A 25,623-nucleotide genomic window follows, 5' to 3' on the forward strand; every position below is an offset into this window, starting at 1 on the left:
TGTGGTTTGCCAAATGTGCAAGATGCCCATGCTGTAGGCACTAATGCTCCTCCACACCATTATAGATGTTGGGTTTGGAACTGAGCACTAAAACAAGTTGGATAGGTTGGATACTTGGATAGGCCCTCTCCTCTTTAGCCCAGATGAGTCCATGATTTCCAAAAAGAATGGCAAACTTTGACTGGTCTAACCACAGGACCTTTTGCATGTTACCTCAGTCCATATTAAACAAGCTCAGGCCCAGATAAGAGGGTGGTATTTTCTGTATCATGTCTCAATACAATTTTAGCTGTTACAATTTTGGCTGCAGTTTTTGAATTGAGTATCAAACTGTGCACATAGACAATAGTTATCAGAGGTTTTCCTAAGCTCATACAATGACAGGTCTGGAAACAGGTCTGGTGTTAATGCAGTGCCATCTGAGGTCCAAAAGACCACGGCCATCCAATGTGTTTTTCAGCTCTATCCCTTGTTTGCAAAGATTTCTCTGGATTCTCTGAATGTTTTAATAATATTATGTCCTATAGATGATTAACTCCCCAAACACATCACAATTTCATGTTAAGAAGTAATAAAATGACATTGTTTCATCATTTGTGCACACAAGTTTACGCAGAGTGATGAATACCCCTACATCTTTACTTCTAAGAGACCCTGCCTCTCTGGGATGCTCTTTTTCATACCCAATTGTGTTGCAGTTACCCTAATTAGTTGTGAAACATTCTTCCTTTTGTTTTATTTATCATTATACAACTTTTCCAGTATTTTGTTACCCCGTCCCAACTTTTTTTGAAACATGTTGCTGGTATCAAATTTGTCATTTTCAACATTTGATATGTTGCTTCTGTCCTTTTTGCAATTAAATATGAGTTTAAGAGATTTGCAGATTATTGAAGTCTGAGCTACAAATAATTGACATTATTGTTGCCATGCTGCAAGGGAGTTTATTGCAATGCTTATGTCTAGTATATCCTGCTTTAATGATTTGGCAGCTGTTAAACTTCTTTTATTCTTACATTTTACCTAAACAGGATTTAATGCATGTTAGTGACTGTTATACTGTTAGATACTATATACTATTATAGATACATAAAACCATGTTGTAAATAGTGCAGTTACTGTAGCTTTAGAACACCAAACACATGCATGAATGTAAATTCTGGGAACAACTTTATCATTGTAAACATTCTAACTTTACATTTCTCTATATATCAAGTTCTGATCATATACTTAGTGACACCAATATCCACTTTTTATTTGCAACAAAGGGTTCAGCCCTTGTAACAACCATACCTGTGGTCCACAGTATGTATTCTATGACAGTATATCTGGGAAAAAATTATGCAAGGGATATTCAAACAATTGCTGTCTATTGATAATCCAACAGCATCGCACCACTGGTGTAATATGACCTCAGTGAGTGGAGTGCTTGGCCTGGGTGTTGGACGACAGCAAGTGTAAAATGATTCACGCACATTTCTAAGGGCAAGACACGCAGCTGTGCTGAACTGATCATTACAGAACACTTGGGGAATCTCTTAATTGCCTTGAATTCCAATGCTTCCTTTACTCATGCATGTCAAATGAAGAGCAGCCTATGCTCTTAAACTGTCAAGGAGTTGTTTGTGCTCAAATAAAGTATGATAGTCAGTTTCAAAGTGTAAAGTTGAATGTTTTTATATTACAGCAATATTTTTAGAATGTTATGTCATTGTAAGCTTGTGCTGATTTTTTTTTTTTTTAAACATCAAAAGTTTGATTTAGTTTTTATTCATAGTGCACGATTTCTGAAAATATCAACATATTTTTTTATATTTTTACTCAGAATAGTAAAGTAAATTTTATTTTCCGTTAACTGATTGTTGTTTCTGCCTTATTAGCAAATAAATGAACTGCATTTGAACATAAATCTCTTAAATTGTTTGTAGCTACATTGTTACAATTTCGCAGAAACTTTCTTTGCAGGAGATTAAACTAATATTCTCTCATGAGCACACAGTCATGGACAGAAAGCCACAGGTCTCTTTGGGTTGTTTTTGGAGGTTGCTCTGGTGCTGTGTTTTAAACTGTATGATCTGGGAAGCCTATAGTTTGATACACAGCACAAGAAGCCATTTTCCAGTATTAACTCTTGACTGTGGTACACTGTTCTCTTTCAGTCAAACTACTCAGCGTTAACCAATGGGAATACATTCCACGATCACGCGATCACACGGAAGCCCTCTCACAGATCCTGCTAACTCAGCACTGTGGTGCACTGTTTTGTGTGTTGTGATCTACAAGTTCTACATTCTTCAACAGTGTGATGTCATAGTGTTTGTGTCTGATATGAGAGTGTGGACTTCAAATGACATCAAAACATTTCCAAGTATACTAACATAGTTATGGTGGTCCTGGAACACCATGGACATGCAACATGGATATACTTGGATACATGGATCCTGGATATACTTACAAATGTTATTCCTGGACCATCACTATTTGTTGTTTAATGTTTGGACTTCCATTTAACAACAAATTAAATTGTTAAATGTTTGGACTTCCATTTAACAACAAATGTTGTTTCAGGACCACCATTATTTAATGAGAGTAAAGAATATTCATTCTATATCCATATTTTTCACTCACTATCAGCCATGGAGTTTTTAGTTTATAGTATACTTTCCTATTAGCAAATCTCTCTCTCTCTCTCTCTCTCTCTCTCTCTCTTTCTCTCTTACTCTGTGCTTTGATGTTTCATCTTAGCAAATGATGCAATGAGAGGTTCCCTGTAAGTTTAGAGTCCCAATTATATCATGATCATTGATCTAAACTGACAACTGGCTGTGCATTTGTTTTAATCAACTCAGTAAATTAACACATTCTATAAAATTGACTTAATGTGACTCTTTTTGTGACATTTTAATGTGACATTTTTTTTCAATATCTGGTGAGCATGCCTGTACTTTATTTCGTTCTGTGTTCATGGAATATTTTTCCATGGGCCATCCACCATCCACGTGTAAGGTGTAGGAACAGAAATTTGTAGAATTGTGACTATATGCCCAGGGGGGCTAATTTGTGAATGCTAACCCTGATACTTTAACATGGGCTCAACCTTCCAACCTGAAGCTATAGTGGGCTGGTGATGCAATATTAGCACATCTGTTGTAAAGACAACCTGAAATAGAACAGGAGACATACAACTCTTAGAACCGTCAATAATAAAAGGCCATTAAAGCCATCCTATCCTATTTGTTTACCTTAATATAACAGCTCTGAAGTCTATACTATAGTATAGCGGCACTAGCCATACTACAAGATTTCTATAGTAGTTCTAGAGAAGTATAATAGCCTACTTCTATGATGTTCTCTAATAAGCTATAATATCCTTACCCAGTACATCCTTCCATATACAGTATGTCCCAAATTACTATACTTCTAGCATGTCCCAAAATACAATCGTTTTCCTATAAGATTACTATTATATTTTGTCCCAACATGTTATATAGCCTAGTTCTTTTTGCTGGTAAACTAGCTTGTGATAAGGAGAATGGCTTGCCTTCCCAACCGTATCCTATAGAGAACCAGCCTTGCAACTTCGCTCTCCCCAGACCCTGACAATCACAAATTACTTTATGGCAATTATGCAGCCTACTATGAAATTGTGTAATATTACTTTGTCAGTCGACATGGCTCATCAGAGATTTGCCAGTTTGCTGCCAATTTCACATGTACTGTGTCCAGGTAAAAGGTTGCAAGCCATGAGTGGTATTTATGACAGTAGGCTAACTGTTGTGTTAAAAGTTCATTGGATTGCTGACCATGTTACACTTTTTTACAAGTTAAAGGACAACTCTGGTCAAACAACAACCTAGGGTCTATTTTTAGATGATAACAGGTGTAAACTTTCTTTGCTGGCTAAAAATCAGAGTAGTTTTTAGTAAGACCAGAATATGCATTCAGAATGGAATAGCCTTGGAGGCAAGCTTGCTACATCAAAGTAAATTGCTACTTTAAGTCACTGACAATGCAGAGAATATCATTCATTACACATCTGTGATAGTGTGGAGAGGGTCCCTGGAGACCAACTGGAGTCCTATTAAATTTTAAATGTATGGAAAGGGTGCTACAAAAAGGTCTGTGCAGTTAGTGCATTAGGCCCTACACTGTACCTTTTCTTTCTGGTTGGTGCCATCTTGCTAAGAAAACTCCATACAAGTTGATTAACAAATGTCACGCAAACTACTGTCCATTGTCCATTATCCAAGTTGTTCTTAGATCGGAGGTGTCCTTTAACTGTTCTTTGAACAAAAGAATCAGTTCTCTGTTGTCTCTTGTAGTGTTAAAGAAGCACTATGGTCTGGTTATTCCTTCGCTGTTTCTGGGTTTTCGCCAGCTTGCATTTTTCACTACACAGCTCCACCTGCAGCTTCGGTAGCAAGAGACTATCAAACCACATTACAAAAGCCAAAGTTCACCCAAGGGTAGGCTACTTACAATTTCAACAGCAACAAAGCCAAGTCGGCGTCCGTTTTGCAGTCTTCTTCGAAACTACAATCTGACTACATTTTCGAGGCGCGATTGGATACTTCCGCTGAGTCACACCCGGATTTACCCGGACTGGGTCCAGTAAGTTGCATATTCGTTTTTTCCGCGTAGAATCGATAGGGGGAGACGAAGCACCCACCAAACGACCCAGAAAGTGTTGTAGAACCATCAGAACGACTCTCAACCTGCATAACTAAGGTAATTTTTGCTAAAATTGTTGCATAGTGCTTCTTTAAATACAGTCCACATAAACATTTAGTTTAGTCTTAGTATTGTGGTAATTTTCTCTCTCTTGCACAGTAGTTGGGTTGCTAAATTTTTCTATGAAGCCAGAGACAGGTCATGCGAAAATAACCTAGAAGCACTTTTTGTAACAATGTGAGCCTAGCAGAACTCACAAGTCAGAGCTGTTTCACATAACAATAACTTGTCAAAAAATCTCAATTCCTCATTGCATATTATGGGTAGGCCTACAGCACAATTCTGTCTGTCATCAAAATCTGCTAGAACAACTGCAAGTAGCTAACATAGCATAGGTTAATGTTTGACAACATGTGGCAATGCATATGCTGCCACTGACAAATGTCTATGCCTGTGTTTGTCGCTTGACTGCGAGGGAATAATACATCAACACTTAGAAATGCGTTGTGTCATCTGTCGCCTCAGTCATAGACCATCGCTTGTTTCCCTGTGATGTTTGCCATTGGGTGAAGTCATGACACATTTTCTCCCTCACTTCACCACATGCGTTTTTGATGGAAGCATTAAGGGAGCTCTTGGCTGTTACAAGGCCCGAGTCGAGTTGTGTTTATTTTCCACAACAGCAGCATTAAGTATTCTTAACAGATTGAAAGCCCCTGAGCAAATCTTTGTCCGTCCTTTCTTCAGCTCTGCTTCAGGACTCACCGTGCGACTGCGATGGCACCTGTTTGTTTGAACATGGTGCACTTTGGGTACCAAAGGCACTGATGTAATGCAGAAAGAAACAAATGGCACCACCCCTTGGGAACTCCTTTTGTTCCCTGGAAAGTTTAGCTAATACATAAAGAATGGATGCGCGTTGTCGTTCCACAGCTGGTTGACACATGTTAGCAGAAGTGTAACAACATTGACTTTGAGGTCATCGATTGCCCTCAGTCTGTCTATTAGATAGGACTGCAAGCATAACATCCAAAACAGATGGCAGTAATCTGTTGTAAGTTAGTTGGAATCCATGTTCTGGTTAAACTTACAATAAGTCCTCGGAGTAATGAAAAAAATAAAAATAGGATAAAGATTGCTCATATCATAGAATATTTTGCTGTTGCCTTTAACTTGATTGCATAATTAAAGGCAGAACTTGGCAGGTGTTACTTGATAACCATGTTTTTGAAAACTGACAATAATTTGTGAATGAGTGCACTGAATCACAAATAGAAGAAGTCAATGTAGGGTTCATCCAACATGAATGATCTGTCTTTAACAAAAATCTTATGCACCTTTCTGATATTGCTGTAGCCCTGATGACATGTGGTTTTAATAGCTACATACTGCACGTCCCAACCATAAATCAGGACTATAAACACTGTCCGGCAGTTTATTGTACAAACATTAGAGAAATTAGATTTAGTGCAGCAGCTGTTGATGTCACGCTTCAGTGTGGAACAGTGATGCAGTTGGAAGCTTCTTACAAGTGTGTTCCAAAAGGAGTCACAGAACTGTCATATTTACCATGAAGACCGACACTGTTCCTCTCGGTGTCATGACGGAGCCATTGTAACTCCATCAACTCTAATAAAGCTCATTGATGCATAGTGCAAATGCTGTAAATGGTTTCTCTTGTGTGTGTCTAAAGTAGGGATGTCATCATGTAGGCCTGCCGGTATTGACGATAACCATAATATTTGAAAATGCAACAATTAATATTGTATTAATATTGTTAATATTGTATTCATTTTGTATTATTTTTCCAATATTATCATATTTGTATTTAGTACAAATATGATAATATTGGAAAAATCTTTTGTTTAGAATTTATAACAATCCTGGTGTAAGTGTAATTGTTATGGGTACAGACTCTCCACCTCACTACACCCATATTTTGAGTGTAATTCATTTGGCTAGAAACAGGCAATAAACATATTCAAAGATTATTACTTTGTGCAAACATTGTTATAGTGAATTCATTTGGACTCAATTATTGTAGTGTACGTAGTGTAATATATGTAGTGACTATCTGATATTGTGACAGCCCTAGTCTGAAGTAGTGACAGGTATAGATCTATTTCTCAGAAGCAATTGATAGATTGATTGATGACTGTTGGTTCATGAGAATCCAAGTATGAGTGTGGTCAGATGTCCCAGCATGTGTTTGGTGACTGTTTGTATTGGAAAGGTCACAGATAGGCCCAGCAGTGAGGGCATGTCTAGACCCCTAGGGGGTGGGGGTTGTAAGATGACCACCGGCTGGCTGGTGTAACTGCCGAACTATGCACTAGTAGGGACACAAGGGGGCAACTAACCTCAGGATCTATGCCAGACTCACAACTCGGCCCCACAACAACAACCCCAACAACCACACCGCCACCCATGCGTAAACTAAACGAACGCGCCATGCTGCGGTCTCACTGGGACAGCCGTTGTTAGCGCTCCTGCTCGAACAGACGAAGATGGGACAACGTCAGTCAGTGACGGGCCAGCTGCAGCAGATGCCATGAGATTACTCGATGTTAAGGGCTGATGGGTATCAGGGACAAAGAGGAAGGAGCGCAGGGGAAAGAAAGGCCATGGACGGATCACTTACCACAACTACCGCTGCCAACTTCAAAGAGCCCGTAACATGAAACACATTCTCCCCTGAGTGAGATAACAGTCCCAGAGCCCCGGCTTAGTGCTCTTGTATTGATTGTGCTTCTACAGAAGTGTCTTCAGAACATGTTGGACAATTACATTGCAATGCACAGATGTGAATGCCCACACTTGTCCTAACCCCTCTACTAACCAACCCGCCCTAAAACGATTGCTGAACGACTTAATGAGTTTCAAACCAATTCTACATCCTCCTGAACTTGAAACTTGAAGCTAGAGTGTGGAGTCCTTGCTCATTGATCAGCCTTGGTAGTGTCACAGAGTTATTTCTTTCTGAAGTTTCTCAGCGAACAACTGAGGAAGATGAGGAAGAACTGGTCTTCTTTCCCTTCTCTGTCTAGTCTTGCCTCGACTGGCAGGTCTTTGACAGTGTAGCATAGGGGTTTCAATAAGATAAATGCGATTATGGACAGATTCAATAATTTTATTTGTATCGTGCACAGGCATTACACTCTGACAAATCTTACATTCAAACAATATATTAGATGTGTGTGCAAAATTAATATTATGTGTTTATATCATTGTGCAACAGACACCTGTCAACAACTTAAAATAATGAATTTTTAGTGACATTGAATTATATTGTTATATTGATATTGGCTTGGTTCTCACATAAGTCAGTGTAGTTCCAATAACATTACAGTCAGCAAGATTATATTTTGTGGCTTTTAGTTGACGTGCAAAGTTGAAGATTCAGAGCACAAAGGAACAGGATCTTCTCCATAAAGCAATGCTCTCCGAGGGAATATGGTATGTCTAGGTATCAGACATCAGAGCTCTTGGTCCATGCTCTTGAAGGCCACCAGGGCTCAGGGCTTTCCCAGACACTTTATCCATCTGCTGCAAGCGGAAGGTGTGTACACTTTAACGGCCCCCATAAAATGAGTGCCGCAACCAGTTGAGATGACCTACAGTCCTGAAGGAATTTATCATTTATCCTCACTCTCCGACCTCCTCCCTCCACTGCATGCTAAAAAAGAACCCTTGGGAAGTCCTTGAGAATGATATGATTTACGTCATGCCAACGCCTCACGGACAGGGCTGCTTCTGCCCAAGCTAGGGCTGATCGTGCCATTGACCTTCTTGCTGTCTGCCCATGGAAGGCCATTAGAGCTCCCTGCTTTGAGCCAGTCCTTCTCCACATACGCCTTCACCTCACTTACCAAGCACCTCTGGGTGGCATCCAAGGCTAGCACCTTGCTAAACATCTCCAGGGCGGCGGGGCTGAACTTCTTCCACTGGGACGGGACATCTGCGATGGACGGCTGCTGGCACCAATCTGCGAACTCCTCGTAGAAGTCGTCAGATGGCACGCAGCGGTCCCAGGGGAAGAAGCCGGTGAGGATGCAGAAGACGAGCACGCCAAATGCCCATGTGTCCAGGCTGGGCTCCACGCTGAGCGGGGGCGCCTTGGCCTCCGTCTCACCCTCCTCCACTGCCATGGCACACAACTCGGGCGCCATGTAGGGCAGGGTGCCCGAGATCATGCGGATCAGGGTGCCCTTCTTTTGGGTGAGCCCGAAGTCGGCCAGCTTGACCTGGTGGCAGTGGCTGTCGAGCAGCAGGACGTTCTCGGGCTTGATGTCGCGGTGGACCAGGCCGTGGTCGTGGATGAATTCCAGTGCGCTGGCCACCTGCTCGGCGACGCGCTTCGCTGCACACTCCGGAATACCCACCTGATTGAAGAGGGGTTTAGAATAAGTGTGTGCCTGTATTCCACAGCCTCACCATTCATATTTTCAGATCAGAAAAACATTTCTGTAATGTATTGCTTTTTTAGATATGAAAGAGAGAAAAAAGTTTTAATTATCCTGCATTTAATCACCCTCACCACCCAGGAGAGTGGTGTAAATGATATGAAATACCATCATTTACAAATATTAAATGTGTACTGCATTGATTCTTTTAACATATACAATCATCTCATGAAACATTGGTTAAAACATATTTCACAAATAGATACAGTATATGGTCATTCTTAGTTTAAAAGAGCAGATTGTAATGAAATTCCATGAGCTTTGCATATGAAATCTTTCATTCAGTGGCAGAAAGAAAGGGATTAGGTATGCCATCCTTCTTAGGCTCTCCACAGTCTGCACTCTTGGGATGGCGTGAGTGTATTTCTTAGTGTCAATTATTGTTATAATACACAGCAAATGAAGGGGAATATTGGAGTGCGTGTGTGGTCCAGACCGTGACCACTGGCTTTATCTATAATGCACAGTTTGAGGAGTGACAAATGCACATACCATGAGGTGCCACACGCTCACCTCCTTCACTTCACGTGACCGTGGAACTGAATTTAATTTAACTGCATTCCATGTCAGATGCCTTTGTAATCCCCAGGATCACAAAGAGCTTAACTTTCGGGATTCACTTAAGGCACTTTAGGCCACTGTAATAAAAAATATAGCACTCACAGGGCAAAGGTTTCCACCTGTTTTATTAACTTCACCATCCACATCTTGAGCTTTCACAAATCTCTTTGGAAGTTCCTGATTGATAAGTTAGAAGTCTACTCTTCAGGACTTTAAATAGATTCCTTGACAGATGAAGAGATACATCAGTCTTACTAATGACGAAGTTAGGGGCCTGATAATTATAGTTCACACTCTAATTTGCCTGCCATATCGAGTTTGAAGAATCTGACCTTTGATCTTGTTATGAATCTTGCAAATAATTTCCATGTTCCAAGGCGGCTCTGGTTACTTTGGATGATGTTCTTGTATGGATACCAAACATTGCCTTCTCTGTAATGCAGGTGGTAAAGTATTTTGTATTGTTTCCCAATTTAAAGTCTGCATTTCAAGGGGTTTGGGAAAGTGCAATCGATTGACTAATAACAGTGGTCTTGGAAAACAAAAACATATTTGTTGTGATTTGCACATCCTCTGTTTTCTTCAACTGTTTTCGCAATAGCTTAAAAAGAGAAGCCCGAATTCAACTGAACATGGTAGCAGTTTCTACCTATGCACACAGCATGGGTCTTACCCTTGGCTTGATAACCGCAAACAAGTCCCGGCCAATCACCAGCTCTTGGGCAAAGCCATAGTGCTCTTTGGACTGGAAGGCGATTCCGAAGAGTCCCACGATGCACGGGTGGCGTGACAGGTGCAGGGAGATGCAGTACTCGCGCAGGAAGCCCTGCAGCTTGGTCGAAGCTTTGGGCATCACTTTGAGTGCCATCGGTGTCCCTGTTCGTTAACCCGAGAAATGCCACAAAACACCAGCAAACACCAACAAACAACAAAAACACACAAGACACCAAAATATGAAACACTGTCATCTCTACAGTTTCTTTTAGATCAATATGAACATTTTTCTTAAGGTCTTTCCTAAGGTCCAGTTTGTGTGTGTGTCTTTTCAGCACACAACTGCTTGCCCCAAAATCTGACTGGTGATGGGTTATATACTGTATTTTAACCACCTGTCACAACAGGGATTAGTTAGAAATTACATTGCTGTTACGTCAGACCACATTGCTTCCAGTTGCATAAGCCTTAATATTCTTTAAGCAAATTATTTTACAAAATTTGGTAACACTTAACCCTGCCTGATATAACCATGTCATGGAAATTTTATGGCAGATACCCTGCCTTGTAATACTGGCAGTTGAAGTCCAATCACTTATCATGGTCATTATCACTAAAAGTAAATGTCATGTTATGTCATCATTCTGTCAACACAGTTTCTGATTATGGTAGCATGACACTATTACACCCTGTCATACACACTGTCATAGCTAACTCATCTATCTATCTATCATTTTTCCACACTTCCTATTTCAGTGCATTACAACGTTGTAAATGTCAGTATCTCACTGTTATAATTAAGCCTGAACCAATTTGTCATGTTTTGTAAACACCCCCCTCTTTACTCAAATCCACACACTCATCAGTAACCCTGCAATATGAGCGTTAACCACCATGCCCCATCCTCTGAACCACAGCCCTGTACTGACCTTGCCCTGTCCCCGTGCAACCGGTCCCCCTCCCCCACCCCGCCGTCCTCCTTACCCCTGAAGCGATGTGTGACCAGCAGCACTTTGCCGTACTTTCCGCGGCCAATCTCCTTGATGATGTTGAAGTGCTCCTTGATCTCCAGGTGGCTGAGGCTCTGGGCAGTGAGCTCCATCAGCTCGTCGATCAGACTCCCGGCCGGCATCCCCAGTTCAATCATCGTCCTGCCCAGAGGCCACAGGGACAGCAAGACACGCATGTCATGTCACACACATTTACATTTCAAGCCACACATTAGATTTATGTCAACACTGAGGATCGGACTTACATCCACACCTATGAAATACATTTAAATGTGGATTGAAATCATTGTATTTACCGTTACGTAAAATCATTACAAATAACATAGCATAACATTCATTTGAGATTTAAACAGTACAATATACTGTACATTGTTGTATATATATATATATATATATATAAACAATGTACAGTATATGATATATACATTGTTATGACATATCATTACTGTATAAGATTTACATGGATACATATCATATCTCTACTCAAACAATTTGACTGCACTGATGACGGTTACAGCTGGTGATGAACAAGTCCTTGCTGAATTCATGAAGCTGAAAGACTGACTTGTCTTATGATAAATATGATTAATCGCTGAAATGTTGTGCTTATTCCAACTATAACATTGTCAGATGAGGAGGTTGTCACTGCCAAAGCTCATCTAATTCTAAACACTTGTGTTAGTTGTCATTTATATTTCATCTGCCTACAACATTCACTGTCACAGTCACTTGGTTTTTGTGTAAGGCTGTGCATTCCTCTTTTTTTCTTTTTTCTTTTTAAACAAGACAAGGATCAATCCCGTCTGTCACAGGCATCTTTCAACACCTTCTTCATCAGATTACCAGAGCTGCTTTCACACATGCCTTACACACTTCTTCAACCCCCAAACACTTTCTTATTTAACACTTGGTCAAATAGATTACACACTGTGGGCAAGTGTCCATTAGGTAGCAAATGAGGAAAGTTATTCTTGTGTTCAATCAAATGATTTGTTAACAATTAACAAAACAGGCTTGCAAATTAAACACTTTACAATGTAAACAACTCAGAAGCACTAATGTATTGATCATATGGAGTTTGAATTATGATGTGTGCTCTGGAGGCCTTCTAATGTCTCAAAATATCAACTTATCCAATTACATCATGCATATCATCTCACTAGACTTGCCCATGAAAGAGCTCATATTGCCTAACAAAGTCACTAGTCACTAACAAACTCCGTTTCGTTACTTTTAGATACATTGTAAATTAAAGTGTGAACATGCCAAAAATACTGTGGGTTGAATGAAATCTGAAACAAAAATCCATGTTAATTCAAAGACAAAAATAAATACATATATAAGCCTACAATTTAACACTATTCCTTTTGTTTTTCATTAATTGAATTGTTCATGTTTCTCTTTTTCTGAAAGAAAAATTACATCAACATAATTGATGTAATAAAACAGTTGTTTAGAGAATTCTTTTTTTTGTCAATAAAAGCTACAATTTTATCTTTAACCTAAGCTGCCAAACAAACCAAACAATGTCAAAAGTTCTTCTGTGGATCTATTCAAGAACCAAAACACACTATTTATGCAATTCCAATAACAACATTATCATATTCAATATTTGTTTAAAAATGTGTACAGCTCAGATAATATGACATGCATGTCATCTTTGTATTGAACAGCGTAAATGCATGGATGTCTTCACTTGTATGTACTCACCCACACACCTTTAGAGAGTCTTTAGAGAGAGAGAGAGAGAGAAAAGAGAAATCAGCCCTGTATGTGACCTGCACTGCCCTGCTTTACTCTGTCCACCTGGCACATGTGTTCACCAGCACTGGGACGCTCACTGATTGCTGGCCCCTGTGTCTGTCCGTGTCAGCCTCTGTCCCTCTTTCACCTCAGCTGCAGCTGTACTGTCCACCCCAGAGTGCACCCAGAGGTCCAGTAGGCTATAGCACACTCACTGAGTCTCACTGACACTCATTCACCAACTCACTGCTCAGCGGCAGATTGCAAACTAACGCTTTATATGGAAGAAGAAGCGCCCTAACCCTGTGCTCCTAACCGCTGTCCGCTGTGCTCCTAACCGCTGTGGGAAGATTAAAAAGTTTGTGCCACTGCTGACTGCGCGGGTATCTGGACAACACATGGGCGTGCACGCTTGCACATACACACATTTGAACACACACACACGTGTACACAACGTGATTTTTCTAGATGCTCACGTACGCAGCTATCAATATAATATAATATAATATAATATAATATAATATAATAATATATAATATAATATAATATAATATAATATAATATAGAATAGGATAGACTTGTGGATGTTATAAACAAAATATACAATAAACTAATGAGCTATTTTGGGTTGTCACACTGTTTTCAATCCACTTGACACTGGGGTGTAACAAAATAATTTCTCTGAGTTTATTCTTTCTTTATTCTCTTGAAGTGTCCCTCTGTAAATAATTACTCTAACCAGATGCAGCAGCCCAGTGCAAACCAGTCTACTCTCTCACACAGCCTTGGCATGTCCGGCGAAGTGTCCTGGAAATAATACATTCCCCTGAGTGTGTTACCGAAGTGTCTGCCATCAAAGGCACTCAGGTTGAATCTCACACACACACACACACACACACACACACACACACACACTGCCGTAACGATTGCCCTACACTGCTTTGGCAAGAGTAGCACTCCACTCCTGAGTGTCCTCACTCAACACCCTGGCGAAGGCTATTCTGAGTGCCCCAGTGGCAGCGCGTGCCCCTCGTGGCACTGCGGGTATTTCTCCGCCAGCAGGCATGCAGTGTTAAATGCTAGATTCGATTCAGGGCGAGAGCCTCTGGAGTTGTTAAATTCCAGTTAAATAAGTGAGCACCCACTGTGGAATCTTTTGTTGTAAACAGATTTAGATGGCAGATGATCATGAGTATATACAATGATAAATCATCCCTGTCATTGAGATGTTTTGTTTCAGTTGTGTGCCTATACATATGTGATATGTGTGTGTGTGTGTGTGTGTGTGTGTGTGTGTGTGTCTAATTAAGTTGTATCCTTGTGAGAAACTGAAACTGATCTGGTTGATGCTATTTATCAGATTCCCATTGGTTTTATTTTGCATAAATGTGCATTTACATTAATGTGCAACTTGTATGGGAATGCCTGTCGTCACATTTCAGCATCATTGTTGACACACAGGAGGCACAGGAAGAGCGGAGATAGGCTGTTGGGGGACAGGGGGTCGCGGAGGGGGGATTTAGGCGATGTTTTGGCTCCGCATGCATCCAAGGGACATACGAGGTGGGCGCCAGTATCCCGGTATGCGTCCCTCACGACACATCCCAGGGGTGCATCAGGAATGGAATTACAGAATGGTGAGGAAAGACAACGGGCTCAACATAACCACCACAATCGGGGCTATAATTTCCAAAGCGGAGTGAGCAACCAAATGTTACCAACCAACAGCTGTCGCTCTCACTCTGACCCCCTGCTTGGGATTGTTGTTTCGCTCCCTGTTGAGAAATTCGATGCAGAAAGTCTCAAGTCTCATAGAAATATAATGGGGATGATTTCTTAACTTGATCATCTTTGCATGCTGGACTACAGGGGTATGATGTTAATCTGCCACAAAAGCAAAGCTCCCAGAGTTGAGAATGATTATATGTCATCTCACATTCTTAAGATGTGAAGTGTTTTTCTCTCGCCGGAGCACAGAACGGTCAGTTTTACATCCTTGCCAATGCCCTCCCCATCCCCAAGCCCCAAACCACCCACCTGCTGTGGCCTAACAGATTAACTAAAATTCTGTGTGCTGTAAAAGGGGGTGTCGGGTTCTTGATCGTGTCAAACTGCGTCTTTGGTATCTGAATGACCGGTCCAGACACATATACACATGTCACATGTTGTTCGGCTTCTCCCGAACTCAATAGCTCTCTCTCTCTCTCTCGGCCTCTCTCTCTTTCTGAGAAAGTGAGTGTTTAGCAGCAGCCTCAGACATCAACGCGAAGCACACACATGTGCAAAACACAGAATAAGGAATTACAAAAAAAGACAGAACTATTCCAAAGTGGGTTCCTCCGGTATTTTTAAGGATTTTTTGGAAGACTCAACAGTATTCCTATCAGCAAAAGAAAAATCTGAAATCAAGAAATTGGTGGAAAACTTTTGAAAGCTGGGACAACTAGCAATAAATCTGTGATGCCCTAATGAAATGTCTAATTTTTCTATATTACCTTATCAAAGCATCCCCTACATTATGGATATGTACTATGTTCCAGAAATGATCCAGGACTGAGATCCACATACACTGTACTGCACCTCTGTGAGATATTTTTAAATTATCTGCTGGTATTTTAGCTGAAATGCAGTTATTTGGTGGTTAAAGGAATAGTCAGGGATTATAATTATTTTTCACTTTTTGTCACATTCAGCAAATATCTCATAAAGATCCACTAGCGATCCATTATGTGTACACACTGAAAATAAAACTTTGTGTAACTGCCAGCGAAAACTGAAAACAAACAGACAACACTATTCAGGCCAGTCAGAAACAGGTGGCACCAGTTCACACCCACAAACCTATAGATCACTGAAGGGAGGGGTCTATTTTTTGGCAGTTTAGTTCAAATATCAACAATCATCTTTCACCAACTCTCTAACCCATCACTAACACTATCTTTGATCAGTGACTGCAATGCATCTATTAATAGGTCAATATGCCCCCCCCCCCCCCCCCCCCCTCACACACACACACACCCACCCACACCCACACATACACAGTAGTAGGTGGTAGGCAAGTGGGTTTAGGCACAGGAAGCAGCTGACTTAATATAGAAAGGTTATTAAAGAGTTTCTGAAGGAGATGGGTTACAGCAGAGGTGCAGATGAAGTGGGTGAGGACAGTGACGCGAGATATCATTTCAGCCAGGGGCAAGCCGCGAAGCGCCGGACCTAGTACTGGATCTCACCCGCATCCGTCACCCTGAGGTGATGAGTAGGCACTCATGAAGTCCTGAAGAAGACCCATTTAGAGTTCAGAGTCCTAGACCCCCCCCCCCCTCCCAATGATGAACTGGCCAGAGCTCTTTCAGGCCAATTAACATCGCCAGGCGGCCATTTTGTGAAACAAATTGATCCACTGGAAGGTCCTTGAGGTGTGTTAGGTCCTAGAGGCTGTGAAGGTCCTAGAGGCTGTGTGGTATTCAACAAGCTGTCTGTCACTGTATATTCACATACCTACAGTAATTTACAATGGAAACTTGAACCACCATGTGTCCTATGCGAATGCCACGGGTGGCCAAGGTAGGAATATTACACAATGGAAACACATGCTGGGGTGTAAATACAAAGGCTTTGAAGTGATGTGCCAGTCATGCTGTACTTTTAATAGCATATTTACGTTCACATTTAGTAGACAGTCACGCAGTTGTGCAGTTCGATTCTCAGCAGACTGCTTCAGCCGCTCACTGTGCCTTGCTTTCCCACCATTTCCAACACCTGCAGAAGAACACATGCGCTGGATGTGATTATGGAAGAGGTCATGATTAAATACAAGTGTAACAGTGGTCTACTGTGCACAGTGGAGGCATCTGTGCTATGGAGTAATAAACGGGCAGGAGAATTCCTCTGGGCTGGGGGGCGGGTGGTTTGCGGGGGGGGGGGGGGGGGGGGGGGGGGGGGGGTTCAACAGAGACATGCAAAAGCCCCTCTTACCCCCTTCACTGCAATACAAGAAACAAATCCGATGTCAACAAAGCACAGAATACCCTGAGGTAATCTTCCAGTTGTCGCACTGCCAAAGGGTGTATGTGTGTGTGTGTGTGTGTGCGTGTGTGTGTGTGCGTGCACACGTGTGTGGTAGTGTGCCACATGCTTGCTATGAGTCACAATATAGTTCACCAGATACTATTCTCAGCCTGAATTTGCCAAAGCAAATATTACCCTCCGATGGACTTTCTCACAGAAATCAAAACCAGTGTGTGCAGAAACAGACATGTATAGTTTTCACGGGCTAATTACCAATTATAGTCACAGTTGTACTGGATATCACAATAGACATACAGAATAAAAGTCATTCAATATGGTATCGGTTAGATACTGAGATCACAGCCAGAGATTCAGTTAAAATATTACTATAAAGAACTGAATGCCCATTTCTCAATTAATTTAACTTTATCTTAATTTAATCAATGGCCCGAGTGAGTGATAACGAAAATAAAAATCAACATGGTCAAAATCATCCCCTCACAATGTAAAAACAAGCATACTGCCTACCATGTAATGGATGCTGTAGTTTATCTCCTCTTGTTAAATGGCCTTTAAACACTTTACCTCTCCCAGGGTCATGTTCCTCTTTAAAAGACTGGATTTGGATATGATGCCACTGGGTGTGATGCTCCTTGATGCGTCTCCAGAACACACCAACTGTGCTAAATAAATATAGCATCTGGACTCTACAGGTCCTCATAATGATGTGTGAAGACCTGTGACCTACGACATGCTGACATGTTGAGCACAAAAGGACAGGCCACATCATTAAGGACGCAGCGACATTCTGCCAATACTGCCACCAACTTTGATGAGTCCTACTCAAAGAGGTTAACATTTGATGACACATGCCCGCACATGTACTACACACACACACACAAACACACACACACACACACACACACACACACACGTACACAGTAGCCTTTTATCACAAGGGGCGTGCTGTCGCTGCCATCATGATGATCCTCTCACATGAAATCATTTTGATGTTGATTTCTGAGCCATGAATTAAGTTTAACGTTTGCCCTTTATTCAGACAGCAAGGCAATTAAAGCTTTCCCTATATATAACCCATGAGAATGCGTCTCTGTGGCATTCTATAGGTTAAATGGCACATCTATGCCATGTGGTGGTGCTTGAGAGGGCCGAAAATGCATGTCCTAGAGTAACACTGCTCTCTATTGGTAGAGAGCAGTACTAGCAGAGTTAGTATTACTGTCACCTGTAAACTGAAAGATAACATAAACAGTCTGGACTTCCGACTTTAGTATAATTTTGAAATTATTATTAAGGTTTGAGCATATATTTATTAACAATAATATGGAAAGGAGTGGCATTGAATTGCTGTTGAACCTTTGTCAAAACTACATGTTTGATTTTAGGGTAGGCCTACAGATGAAAAAGATTCATCTACACTATATCATTGAATTATGAAGTGCAATCTGCTGTGGTTTGACAGCAGCATTAGGTGAGTTTTCATATAAAGTTAGTGAGCCAGCAACCTAAAAGAGCAAACACCCAGATCCTTTCTGGCACTGTTAGAAGCTTGTCAACATTCTAGGTCAGGGGTGGGCAAACTGCGGCCCGGCCCGCCAAGCACTTTCATCCGGCCCGCCAAGCATTTAATTTGGTTATCAGGTTGCTATTTTTTTTTTTATTTGGTTATCAGGCTGATATTTTTTTCCTGCGATAGAGACGTTGGTTAGCTTTACTGCAAACTGCTTTTCACTCTCCTTAGAGAACGTTTACAATGTCAATGTTACAACATCATGTTGATAGGCCTACTCTTAATTATCTCCTTTGCAGCAGATCTAACTTGAACGTTATGCTACTCCATTTAATTGGGAACGCGTCTGCACTCACCAGAGGGAGAAAGAGTTGATTGTTGATAATTGATATCTCCTTCTCAAAAGAAACTTTTAAAAGGAAATCATGAAGGCAACAGTAGTTACCACAACTGACCATTTATAAACTGTGAGAGGGCACAGCCATAGGTACAGCACTAGCCATAGCGGAGTGGGCAGAAGATCATTGAGAAATAAACGTGAATTGTTCTTATAGCGACAGCGACAGTGCACAATTTATACATTTGTTAAACAGCATCAAATTAGCAGTATTGTTTAAGCAATTAACCCATTTACTCCTAAAATGCCTGCTAAAAACGCCTATAGAATCCTATCCCCCTACCAAAATTTAATATATAAGCCTCTGTAGCACCTAGAAACATGAAATAAAAAGCATGCTGCGCCAGCGGGAGATTCAATGTTGCGCTATGCAGTATCAGGCGGGAGATAGAATGTTGCGTCATGCAGCATCCAGCGCGAATGGGTTAATATATAAAAAAAAAAACTAATTTTGATACTAAATGATAGGCTATAAAAAATGTATTTTTGTGTGTGTGTGGGGATGGGTGGGAAGTTGTGCGGCCCGCGGTCAATTTTCAAAACCCAAAAATGTGGCCCTTGAGCCAAAAAGTTTACCCACCCCTGTTCTAGGTGGTGTCTTTTGGTGATATAGTCAGTAATGTTTTGCTGTGAAATGTTTTCTTTGTTTTCTCTGTTGTGTTCCAGCCTAGCATGGAAAATCCAGACCCTGATAATCTAGAAAGATTAAGGGTCTGGCCACGAACAATGTAATGGCCCAACTCGAGGGTCGACCCGGCACCATGCATTTGAAAATCTCACTGCACGCAATTGGATAACACTAGACCAATGTTTTCTCTGAATGATTCCGGACTTCGACGCAATTGGATAACACCACGATCAATGTTTACTGACCTCCAATGTTGCAGCGCTGTCGTCATCAGTTTAGCTCGCCTCTTGGTGCATTCAGGGCACTTCGGAATGACATGGACCGCCCCCATGGCTACTTTGTTTTTCCGACAGCAAGTGTTCATGTGCTTTGCCGTCGGAATGTGTGACAAACACGGATGCCACAACAAAGGTTAAAACATACACTCACTAATCCTAAACAAACAACTGTATTTGCTTAAAATATAGTGTAAGACGCTTGTGAAAGAAAGATATGCAGCTTTCAAGTGACAAAAACGGCAAATTCCCAAGTTCACATTAAAACTGTTGGACATGAAAGGCCACATGGACTACAAACGAACTACAACGTGACGACAAAAGTGATGACGAGCCCCTAACTGGGCAACTCTGTTAGCAAAATCTAGCCCCAGTTTCTGACCTCTGACTCACACATTACCTGACGTGAATGATGCGGTATGATGATGTTTTCACTCGGAAAAAGTTTTTTCCGAAGCCCATGAACGCTAGGTCTGGCCCGCCTATATCAAATATGCCGGGAACACAGAAGAACATGGGAAGGTGTTACATCTGCATGTTTTTTGTATTTCTGTCTGCTTGTTTCTCTCTGTGTCTTGTGCTCTGTTAATTTCAGACGGTCCTTTGGGCAAACTACTCCTTCTTGAATTTCCCCTTGGGGATCAATAAAGTATCTATCTATCTATCTCTATCTAATTGCGTTGCACTGTGATTGGGTTTCCGCCCTTTAAAAGGGGGCCTCCTACATCACAGGAGGGGCGTTCTTGGATTTTGGGTTGGCCGCTACCACTCCATGCTGTATCGCTCCGTTGCTCTGCGCAAGCCACGCGCTCTGGTTTTTGCCGCCACTGTCGCTTCTGCCTGTTTCCCGAAGCAACTCACACTATACTGACTTTGCACACATTCACTCCTCAGCACTCTCAAACATTTCCCAACTCTGAACTCACACTATACTGACTTTGCACTCATTCACTCCTCAGCACTCATGACCCCCCCCCCCCACACACACACCTACAGTACATGACTGTACACTTTTACATCCCTCTCCCTATGCTACAGACCTTTTATTTATTTTCTTATTTCATCACACGTCAAAACACACACACACACACACACACACATATCTGACTTTCTCCAACTTTTGCACATCTCCATAGAACTTTTTATTATTTTATTATTTATATAATAATAATTATATTATTTATATAATTTCTCCTCCATCTATCTATCCATGTCCTTGATTGCCTAGCCTTTCTGCCCCCACCCCCCACCCCACCCCCATCCCCAACACACACACAAAAAAAACACACACACTTACATCATCACTGTCATCACCTCACATACATACAGCACACTGCTTGCTACAGTAAGCCTCCTCTACATACTTGCTGCACACTGCCCCCCCCTCCCTACATACACATTATTTCATCAGGAAGCTTCTCCAACACACATACCCAACATACTTACAGCACACTGACCCCCCCCCCCCCCCAATACACAGCACATTGTCTCATGATGAAGCTTCTCCAACACACATATTGCACACTGCCCTCTCCCCACATACACAGCACACTATCCCATCTCCCCTGTCACCCCCCCAACACACACACCAAGACCCCTGGCAGTTGGGTTAGCCCCTTGAGCCATGGATCTGCCCAAGGTTTCTTCCTTGGTAAGGGAGTTTTTCCTTGCCCCTGTTGCTCTTGGGTGCTCCTTGTTGGTGCCCCCCGCCCAATCCCAATCCTCCCCCACCTTTCTTATGCAGCCCTTGTCACTTAATCTACTAAACCCCTTCTACTGCACCCCCCCCCCCCCATAAATGCACAAATAGACTGCATTTCTTACTTCCAGCAACTATATGCATGTGACAATAAACTTCCTTGTATCCTTGTATCCTTGAAAAGGCTGGGGATTACCTGGGCCTACTTTTGAGGCCTTTCGTTTGGGCAGCCTTAATTTTTGTTCTTCCACATTTTTCTTATTGTTATATTTTTTGTAAGTAAATATTTTTGAATTTATGCTCTGCAGTTACTTTCCGTTTTTGGCCGTCTCCTATCTTTTGCTCATGTCTCACAAAACCCCTAGACTGGGACGTGACAGAAGGGATTAGAGTGAACATCAAGGGGACAGGCGAGGCAACAACAGTTGGTTGTTCAGTAGACTTTGCAGAGAAGGAAGTAAGGCGGGAGTAAGAATGATTTTTCTTGGAAACCTTATAGTTAATCCCTCTATTAAATTTTACCCAAATACTTACAAACATCAATTTCTTTGAGACACTATAGGGACACGGGACCATTATCAGCCAGGTGCAAACATACTTCAGTATGAGTGTTTGCATCAGACTGACCCAGCTCCAAATGCAGCAGACATCAGCAGATACCAGCTCCCCAACATCTGTATTTCCAGCCTTAATCCAGGAAAATGTATGCTGGAACACATTTGGCACAGGTTTATATTGGCAATTTTGCTAATGAAAAATGAACACTGAATTCAGCTAAAGTCCGGGGATTCCTGTCAGTGCAAGGATAAAAGATTAGCCTGGGTGAACCCAGACGAACCTGTTAGCAAATTTGAATGTGCTCTGCAGGTCAGTTTGGAAAGGATCCCATTGACACCTGTTTCCGAAACCCCCAAAACCCAAGATCCAATCACAATATAGCTTTATCCGGCTTGGGGAGGGCTTTATATGATGACAGATAGAGCAGTGCATTCAACACAACTAAGGGCTGCACTGATGCATGGCGGGTTAAACAGAAATTGACGTGTATTTTCTTTGGAATTGAGTACAACTGCATTTAAAACCTTGGTTTACACAAAATATATGTTTGTGCTTTTCTGAAACAATTTGGTAAGAGTTTTAATACACCAATTTAAGTTTCATTTAATGCTGGTTACTCCCCTGGAAGTCAAAAACGAAGTTTGGAAACCCGTGTCAATGGAATCCTCTCCAGATGGAGATTTCAGAGGAAATTCAAATTTGCGATTACAGTAAGTTTGTCTGGGTTCAGTTCACCCAGGCTGATAAAAGAATTTGGTCAGGTGGTTCCCCATGTAAAGACTTATCCACTGAAGGGTGTCAAGGTTTTGATAACACAAAAAATTAACATGATCAAGGAACTCCTTTGGGGCCAAAGAGATACATGTTTGCCAAGCATCTCCGATATTTCTCTATATAGTAAGAATGAAATATGTGCACAGTTGACAGTCGCAGGCAGACGTAAGGAGATACCACCAAGCAGACTGAGCACTCTGACACGACTCCCAGACACGTCTGTACCACGGGTCGTGACATTACCAGCGCTTCAGTTACTGTCTCTGTTTATGCTTCAGTGCTGGCAACTGGGTGGTCCAACAGGCTAGCGAGATGGAGGAATGGAGGAATAAAGCACTCACGCTGGGCAGAGAGGCCGCGTGGGCTGTGTGAGAGGCCATTTTGGCTCATAGTTGGAGGCAGCTGGTGCGTCAGCATAGCGTCTGGTTAGCCGGTGGTCCCTCCCCTGTCAGTCAAAGGTGGCAGGCTGGCGATGAGGTGTGACAGGACCTGCTGATCCAACTGTGCTATCTGCTCGTGTGGGTTTGTTCTATCCCAGCGCTCACAACTCCCCCCGAAAGACCACACAAGCTTCAATTTGAGCAGATTTAGCTAACCAGTAACAACTGTCCATTTGTTATGCTTCTTGAACTAATTCTCTCACAGTAGGTCTAATAACTGAACCTAAGAAACCCAGTCACGTTATCGCTTCTGATTTGTCAGAAAGGGATAGGCCACGTTGGCCATTACACACTTCCTCATCAAGTATCAAATCATGTGTCAAAATAAATCACAAAATTGAATATACTAATGCATTTGAATAAAGTAACTACTAATGTGGATTTTTAGAATTATTGGCCTAGTGTTTATAACAGATTTGAAATTTACAATAGTGAGTCAAATTTAAGTGAAGGCCTATGAAATCACCGAAAAGACCATAGGGCCAAGCGACATGGATGCTGGCTTTTTGGTAAATGTAGATTAAAGGTGCAGTCTGTGATTGCGCAGGAATTCGCATTTGTTTATGTTTATGTTGTAACCTGGGTGAACCCAGACAAATCTGTGAACACTTTTGAATTTTTTCAGCAGATCTGTGTAGCGAATTTCTCATTCAAGCCAATTTTCAAATCAACCAAAACCAAGGAACCAATTGCAGGTGCTCATTCGGTATGGGATGAAAGCATCCCCATACCTTTTGTCATCTACCTTACATTAATATTGGTCTGATGCTTAGATTTTAAAGACCCCCCTTGGTAGGATTAGCTATATTCCCCCCTCTGCTGGAGAAGTTATGCTATTTCAAACTGTGTAAAAAAGGTTTTCCGCCTGGGGACGCTATGGGGAAGCGGGGAAAGTCTAGCCTGGCTCTGCCGTCCTACGTACTTCCGCTCAATTTTCATTCCCCTTCAGTACACCGTCTGGGTCTGTGGTATATTCGCGGGTTTTCTCCTGCAAAAATCTGCAGGTCCAATCAGCGAACAGCGGGAGTGGCTGAGAACGACGTTGAGGTCGTGCGCTAGTTTGAGCCAGGCATACGTCACGACCAAACGTTAGAGATTGGTTATGGCAGATCCAGAGTGGCTCTGGGCAGATCCAATAGTTTTAACAGCATAACTCTCAAAAAGAATTTCAAGTTTTTGCCTGAAATTGCACTGTGCCTTGTTCCCACCTTTGGCATTGTTCCCACCTCTTCTGGGGCCTATCATCAAATGTTGGACCTCTATAGAAAGCTGAGAACCTCTAGTTTTCGTAGGAAACAATCAAAATAAATGTGTGATGTACTCACAAAGAGTTACAGAGGCTAGAATATATTTTTTCCTTTCTGCCGGATTACAAGCATCTCTGAACTGACCACATTTCAGCCCTCTAGGTCTCTTGATATCCCTTAGAAACACAACTGAGCCCTAGCACCAGGTCTTGTGAAGTTGTGTGCAAAAGTAGATCAATATAGAATGAATTGGATACTCCCTATAGGACTTTTTGTTATCCAAAATGCATACTGACAATCAAATGCTTACTGCACATGAACCCCTTTGTGTAGAAGCATAATCCTGGTCTCAAATGAAAGGTAACACTTTGAGGTTTCAAGCTTGTATTTGGATTATACTTCAGGGGTTCTGATATGGAATGACTACACTAAATATGGAATGATTACAAAAATGTCTCTATTTTTGCATTTACTTTGTTGGTTCAATGAGTGTGTATAAGATAGACTATACATCTGTACAACTAATATTGGATAACACAACATGAAGATTCCATTTCTATGGATTCTTGTGAATATTTCAGTACCCAATATGTTGCATCTACTTATTGTGCTGCAGCTACACTGCAGCCAGAAGTCAGGGTAGCACCAAAAGCGGAAGGGGGGGAGGGGGGCATTTTGGATCAAATTTAATTGAGACATAATAAGATTAATCTAAGAATGTAAAGCACTATACAGATTGTACATGAAAAAAGTTGTCATTTTTGGATTCCCAAGAGTCAAAGCTTTGAAATGTATAACATTACTATGCTACATAGCAATATGGTGCACACAATTGATTTAGAATGTTGGGGGGAGGTGGGGGAGGGGGGCAACCGTCCCGCCGGCGGGACACTGAAAGTTATGT

At 41.6% G+C, this 25,623-nt stretch overlaps 1 protein-coding gene and 1 long non-coding RNA gene across 4 annotated transcripts; both read right to left on the reverse strand.

Annotated features, from left to right (window-relative positions):
* Window positions 1-848: 848 nt before the first annotated feature.
* Window positions 849-25,623, reverse strand: LOC121714012. Its single transcript, XR_006033006.1, has 3 exons — window positions 25,612-25,623; window positions 19,904-19,912; window positions 849-1,718 (listed from the first exon to the last, which is right to left on the reverse strand). It is a non-coding gene; the product is annotated as an uncharacterized LOC121714012 (long non-coding RNA).
* On the reverse strand, window positions 7,825-17,748 carry si:dkey-8e10.3 (serine/threonine-protein kinase SBK1). Of its 3 annotated transcripts, XM_042099130.1 has the most exons (5): window positions 17,699-17,748; window positions 16,824-16,921; window positions 11,394-11,560; window positions 10,369-10,571; window positions 7,825-9,053 (listed from the first exon to the last, which is right to left on the reverse strand). In XM_042099130.1, the coding sequence occupies exons 3-5, from the start codon at window positions 11,554-11,556 to the stop codon at window positions 8,394-8,396; spliced, it is 1,026 nt and encodes a 341-aa protein (XP_041955064.1). In that variant the 5' UTR covers window positions 11,557-11,560; window positions 16,824-16,921; window positions 17,699-17,748; the 3' UTR covers window positions 7,825-8,393. The 3 variants fall into 3 exon arrangements, with proteins under 3 accessions (XP_041955064.1, XP_041955063.1, XP_041955062.1); XM_042099129.1 differs by lacking the exons at window positions 16,824-16,921; window positions 17,699-17,748 and adding an exon at window positions 13,138-13,334; XM_042099128.1 differs by lacking the exons at window positions 16,824-16,921; window positions 17,699-17,748 and adding an exon at window positions 13,130-13,334.

The sequence above is a fragment of the Alosa sapidissima genome, chromosome 7 (assembly GCF_018492685.1).
Source record: "Alosa sapidissima isolate fAloSap1 chromosome 7, fAloSap1.pri, whole genome shotgun sequence".
Taxonomy (NCBI): domain Eukaryota; kingdom Metazoa; phylum Chordata; class Actinopteri; order Clupeiformes; family Clupeidae; genus Alosa; species Alosa sapidissima.